At 38.2% G+C, this 6,342-nt stretch overlaps 2 protein-coding genes across 3 annotated transcripts; one reads left to right on the top strand and one right to left on the bottom strand.

The window, feature by feature from the left end:
- Nucleotides 1–114: 114 nt before the first annotated feature.
- LOC118409851 (COMM domain-containing protein 1-like) lies at nucleotides 115–3,058 on the top strand. The gene is made up of 4 exons (XM_035811215.1): nucleotides 115–325; nucleotides 890–1,047; nucleotides 1,304–1,433; nucleotides 2,345–3,058. Exons 1-4 carry the CDS (start codon nucleotides 158–160, stop codon nucleotides 2,447–2,449), a joined length of 561 nt encoding a protein of 186 aa, XP_035667108.1. The 5' UTR covers nucleotides 115–157; the 3' UTR covers nucleotides 2,450–3,058.
- Nucleotides 3,059–3,220: 162 nt separating this feature from the next.
- LOC118409842 lies at nucleotides 3,221–6,334 on the bottom strand. Of its 2 annotated transcripts, none has more exons than XM_035811202.1 (8): nucleotides 5,892–6,334; nucleotides 5,606–5,707; nucleotides 5,277–5,322; nucleotides 4,903–5,102; nucleotides 4,431–4,635; nucleotides 3,917–4,006; nucleotides 3,617–3,686; nucleotides 3,221–3,466 (listed from the first exon to the last, which is right to left on the bottom strand). In XM_035811202.1, the coding sequence occupies exons 1-8, from the start codon at nucleotides 6,044–6,046 to the stop codon at nucleotides 3,258–3,260; spliced, it is 1,077 nt and encodes a 358-aa protein (XP_035667095.1). In that variant the 5' UTR covers nucleotides 6,047–6,334; the 3' UTR covers nucleotides 3,221–3,257. The 2 variants fall into 2 exon arrangements, with proteins under 2 accessions (XP_035667095.1, XP_035667094.1); XM_035811201.1 differs by having other exon boundaries at nucleotides 3,221–3,469; nucleotides 5,892–6,333.
- Nucleotides 6,335–6,342: the final 8 nt, after the last annotated feature.

Consider the following 6,342-nt stretch of genomic DNA (forward strand, 5'->3'; position numbering starts at 1 on the left):
GTGTAGTACACCGTTAATATAGTTTACACTCTCTATATATAGTATCTATACATAAGAATATGAAATCAAAGTCTAAAGCGTACAAAATTCAAAGTATAAGGCATCGCCAAAACCACACCGCCCCTTCATCAAACATGGATCAGTCCCGCGGGTCAAGATGGCTGACTCAAGCAAAAGTTTTCTCGGTCTGTTGAACGGCCTGGCTAGACGGACGTATTATGGGGATGAGAACATCACAGACGGCTTTCTGAAGGAAGAGTTGTACCCGGAGATGCCAGAGGGTGACTTTGAAGCATTGTTGTCTAAATGCAATGGCTTGATAAAGGTAGATATTCTGACGGTTACCCGGGTGGGGTGGGGGGCGTCACAAAAATTTTATGATTATGATAAGATCTAGAGTAGAGTTCTGGCGCAGGTAAGATATGATGTAAATAGATGACGTAAAATATTTTGTACAGCACGGCTATTAACATTACTAGGTAAAAAGTTGCGATACTGAACATGGCCTATGTCACATTTTTAATGATTTTTCATGAAAACTCATGATTTAATAATCATCTGGTGTATTATAATCATAATCATCTGGTGTATTTTGCCAGCCAGTAGGTACCCAAAGTATGAGTAATGAGGCTGTTTAACGTGGTCGAGGCACCTCCTCGAGCACGGGACCCCCGTTTTACGTCCCTCCCGGAAGACGATTTCGTGGAAAACTTCGTGAGGCTACAGCAATCCGGACGGCTATTAACATTACTAGGTAAAAAGTTGCGATACTGAACATGGCCTATGTCACATTTTTAATGATTTTTCATGAAAACTCATGATTTAGTTTTGATAGTTGGGAGAAGATCTTTTAAAACACCTCTCAGTAATCTGTAATTTGACAAATTAGAGCATGGTGTCAGCAGACATGGACTTCAAGCAGTTGGAGGCATTTGCCACCTCGCAGACCAAGCGTAAGCAAGGTGGAATCACGGAGGAGGAGGCTCAGATGCTGACCAAGTTTTGGAAAACCCACAAGTCGAAGATCCATCAGGTTGTTGTCAGCAGGTATGTCAGGCTATCTTAATCTTATATCTATTTCTGGGGACCTGCATGCCCTTTTCAGTTTGGCATACTCAGAGTTTAAATTCTAAATGTAGGGCTCTAATTCTGCAAGTAGTGCAATGGCCCTTTAATTCTACATTATCATTATGGATAGTAGCTACCCTGATCTTACCATAAAATGTACATACAGTAATTGTCAAGTGTAATATTTCAAAGTTAAGGCCTGTACTTCTCAAACACAAAACATCATCAATTGCAGATGTGCTTGGAACAACAAACTGAAGGATGTGAGCTGGAGGATTGATCTGAAGATGCAGGCTAAACATGTGGATCAGATCAACCAGCCCACAGCTATTGTAGAGCTGCAGGTACAGAATGGGGACCAACAGGTAAACACACTTAGTGTCACTACCTGTATATCATTCTCATATAGTAAAATTCTCTTAAACGCAACCAGGCTAGTACTCATTCTGTTCATATGTGCACTTTACCTTCTACAGCAGAATTTATGGAAAGATTTCATCAGAACATGTGGTATTAAACTATTATATGGCATAATGGCTATCTAAAGGCATTTGACCCTCTGAAATGCCCTGATGTTGTTTTCTTGGAAAAGACACTTTACTGAGTTTACACAGCTTTCCTCACTTTAGTGACGTCCATTGGGCATTTTGTTTGGTCCATTGTCTAATACTGATGAAGATGAAGAAGCTAAGTCACCCACTGATTTTATGTGCCAACATGCCTATTTGGCTGTAAGAAAAGTAGGAAATAAAGTTAACAGCAACCAATGTATTTATCAAAGTAGCAAAATTAAGCCAACAGAAGGTGAAGACTATAGTTGATGAAGAGAACAGTTTAAGATGTCTCACTCAAGTTCAGAATCTAAAGGTCAGAGCAGCTCAGGCACAATTTAGCCACCCAGCATATCTGTACACCTTTAGCTAGGTAATTAAACAACTATTATCACTATTACAGATGCAGGTGACAATGATAGGTGTAGATAGATTGAAGGTACCTTAATATCTCTATGTGTATCTTGTTACTGGTATATTGGTACTCCATACAATGCCATCAGCGTCACACACACACATTGTCTTAAAACATTTTCTACTCAATAAAATACATGTAATAGTAGTTTAGAGCAAAGTAAATTGGTTACCACGAGGTTGGTAATTTGCTGTTTGTAAATATTTTGGACCTTGTGAACTCTGCAGTCTTAGCAGTAGCTAAAGCCATTTGTACACAAAAATGTATGTAAACGGAGATGATTGAGACTTGCTTATGGTTTCTTTTTCAGGAGTCTAATGTTGTCAGGTTTGAGATGGACGAAGAGAGGTTATCCAAGGTCGTCAAAGACATAGAGAAGATTGAGGAACAGATCAGTGCTCACTGTCAAAAATGATACACAAGAAAGGAACTTTTCCTAGTAGATCCTCTGTAATTTTGGACATCAACTCTAGTTATGGATGAATAATTTTTTTGTCAATTGATATAAGTTTTTAAAATCATCTGCGGGGTAAACAGATAATGTATTTGTAATTGATTTAACATGTATTAAGAATATTTATCTCAGTTGATAACTATGTCATACCTCACAAGATTCTGAAAAAACTGCATTTTGAATGTAATAGGAGATAAGAATACATGTCGCATGCAAAAAATATTTTTAGCATATTCACATGTATTGATTGAAGGTATATATGTTCTATGACAGTAGATGACTCTGTGATTTGAGGAAATCCAAATTTGTACACTCTTAGAAGGAAACTGGATATGTTACATTGGGATCAGATTTTTTTGTCTGCATACATTGTGAAATGTATGAGCCAATTCTACAAATCCAACCATTAAATCATTCACTGTATATCATATTTCTGTTGCAACCAGTATAATGTAGATGTAATGTAATGTAACAAACATTGAATTTAAATAATTAATCTTTGTAACAGCAAAGGTAATGAAAATTGTAACATAGATTTCAACTTAACCTTTGAATGTTTCGTACAAATACGAAGTTCAAATTAAAGAAATGTTTATTTTTCTTTTTCAAAACCACATCAGGCTTTATTGATTCTTTCTGCACAGAAAGAGGCAAAGTACTGATGAACAGTACAACATTTTTTTTACGTCATCCCTGCTACTGGTAGCCTTTGGCATCAACCGCATCAACCATTAGTTATGACATAAAGCTGAACGTTAACTGGAATATGTCACTCCTCTGTGTACAAATTCATGAATCTCTGGAAGACTTCGGGCCCTCGCTGACGCATTGTGGCCAAGATACCAAGTGGGTCAGGATTGATGATGCAAGCAGAAGACTCAACATCTTGTGAAGGCAGAGAGGACACTAGTGGAGTTTTCTGTGCAGTCTCCACAGAGTTTGGGAAGTGGTGCTGTCCTTCAGGGATTGTCAGGCTAGCTTCTGTGGTAAAGTATGATACAGTTGGAGTTGGATTGCACCAGAAGAAAAATCCATTGAATTCTTAAGTAGTCTCTAACACAAACATACCCATTCCAATAATGATCCTTGTAGTTTGAAATGTGCTGTTTAATGTGATAAATGTCCTACCTGAGGAATACTGCTGGTGATAGGTTTGTTGGGGCTCCATAGCTTGTGTTGCCCGAGTCCAGTATGATGCCTTTGAAAAAGAGATCCAGTAATGAATGTCTGCTTTGTGGATTGATCTTCATGTTTACAAAATACCATGGAGACTAACAAAACGTAATGAAAATTACTACAAGTTACATGAAACAAAATGTAGCGATACTCACCCGGCAGCAGTGTGATGATGTCTTTCTGGAGTGCTGTCTAAAGCAATTACACAAAAGGTACATTAACTCCATTTATATCAGCTGGGTAACCATGTACCTGATCAAAGCAAGGATTTCCAGCATTGCCGCCATCCAGACCTGTGCTGTACTGCAGGAAGCTGAGCTCTAATGGAGACATTGATGGAACCTGAGTACAAAGAGAGGTATGTCAGGTATACTATGCAAGCTTTTCACCCATTTCACTTTTTAATACTTTATCAAGCATTGATTTATTCCCCTAAATTTCAGATAGATATTCCATACAGGCCAAAACTAGCCTGAGTCAGGGGTGAGTGTCATCTGATTTACTACTTTTAATAGTTGCTCGCCTTAAAATGAATTGAAGAACCTGGAAGTAAATTAGATGGCACCAAGGCTAGGACAACACACACTTCATCATGCTTTGCCAATGATATTGCTAATCAGTCACAGTTAGAAAAACTTTGTGTTAGGAAGTTTGTGGCATCATTTTAAATTTGTTCTTTAGATTGCTATAATTATTATTGTGTACAGGCAATTGGTGGCAAGTACCATTATTCTTTAAAAGATAGTACAAAGAAGGACATCAATACCTGCTGCACCCCAGGTGTCATATTGTGGCCAGAGATATCCCATGCAGATGATGGTGACCCAGGACTTCCATAACTCTCCCTATTCCTAGTGGACTTCACACTGTATGTATGTGGTTGAAAATTCTCTTCTTCTTGAACTGAGTCATCACTATCTCTTTTGGCCCTTGCCCTTACGTCAGTAGCATTTGTTGAAGCCAACCTGAAACTGAACAAAGAAGATGTACAGTAAAAAGCACCAGTAGTCAAATTGAAAGGTGCTTTGCATGGCTCTTTTATTATATATTAATGCAAATGTGTCCTTGGTATAGTTAATTCGTAATTTGATATCAATATTCAGGTTCTTAAACCAGTTCCCTGCCAAGTCAGCCTCTTGACACCAAATGTGTATTATATCACAGTTAGGCAGTGGAGAAAAGGGTAAGCTTGTTCACCATATATGGTAATTCTTTATTATGTTAACTTTTACACTCACCAGTCAAAGTCTGTCCGCTTCTTTTTTAGTTGAGCAACATGATGGTTGACATGATTGTCATCTCTCCTCCTCCTCTTCTTGTCTCTCCCTGATGATCGCAACTTGCTGGGATGAGGCAGGTCCTTTCTATCCAACCAGTATCTTGCTTTTGATGATGAGGATGCAGAAGAGACCTCTCTGTTCACCCTTTGACTTGACTTCTAAAATACACATGGACTCATTTCAGATCAATGTGACAATAATAACTTTGGTGTTGATGCAGTATTGTTTAGGGTAAGTTACAAGGTGTGAAGTTGCATGGAAAGAAAAGCAAAAATTAAGTAAAATATAACCCCAACTAAATGGTCTTACTTGCAGGCATTAGCAAAACTCACCACTCCAAGTAGATCATCAAGAGTTGAGGAATTGTCGAAGAATGACCTGTTTTTAACAAAGATCAAAGGTTGTGTTAAGCTTAGCCATTGCAGGTTATGTAACACCTATTTGTTTCTTGAGTTCATTTTTAATGTTCATGGTAATGTTATCTAATATGATCAAACTAAGAGTATAGTGCATTTATCAATTTAGCATGTGATACAAATACTAAAGCAGCAACGTTAATGCGACTTTTCATAGTCCTGATCCAATGTTGCCTACAAATGTTTGGTTAGAAAAACTTTGTTCAAAAAGCAACACAAAATACAGATAAAGTTAAACCACTGACGATGATTCATCACATCCAATGGCATCCCAGTCAAAGGTCTCATTACTTGGGTGGACCTCAGCATCCTCCTCCTTTCTGTACCGCTTTACAGTCTTGGACACCCTGACATCGATGACAATGGACAATTGTATGGGTCATGTATTCTTAGAAGACAACACTTACTAGTATTATTATTGTCTTAAATAGACCCTCGTTTTGTACAATCAACGTGCAATTTCCACAAGTTAAGTGACGTCAGTCTAATAACCCCAAAACTTTTTTATAAAGATAAAGAAGAAATGCTTACCTTGCAAACGGAAGTTCATAGACACCTTGTGGTCTCCTTTTGACCTCAGTTTGAACAGGATCATCAGTCAAATTTGAAAGTTCGTTGCTCTGGACACCACTTTCGTCGTATCTTCTGCCGATTTTACTCGGCGGTTTAATTGTTGGAGTTTGCATGTTAATTATATACGTGTGCTAGATATGATCCGTCGTCCTCTGGCACTAAAAATCTCATCATTTGTGAAAAAGTGCTTTCACCCAAAGCTTGCAGGAAGAAGAAAAGGCCATTAGAGCCATAGTGTCTGGTTACGTCTGGGTATTAAACATGCTCCAGTCGTTGTGAAATATTTAGCGAAATCAAGAAGTTAAACTCTCGATAAAGAGAAAATTTCCTCAGCGACAGACGACAAAACAGACTTCTGTCGTCTGCAACTTTCGTAATCCCGCGCCATTTTGGTGACGTCACATTGACG

This window comes from Branchiostoma floridae, chromosome 2, assembly GCF_000003815.2.
Source record: "Branchiostoma floridae strain S238N-H82 chromosome 2, Bfl_VNyyK, whole genome shotgun sequence".
In the NCBI taxonomy this organism is placed as follows: Eukaryota; Metazoa; Chordata; class Leptocardii; order Amphioxiformes; family Branchiostomatidae; genus Branchiostoma; species Branchiostoma floridae.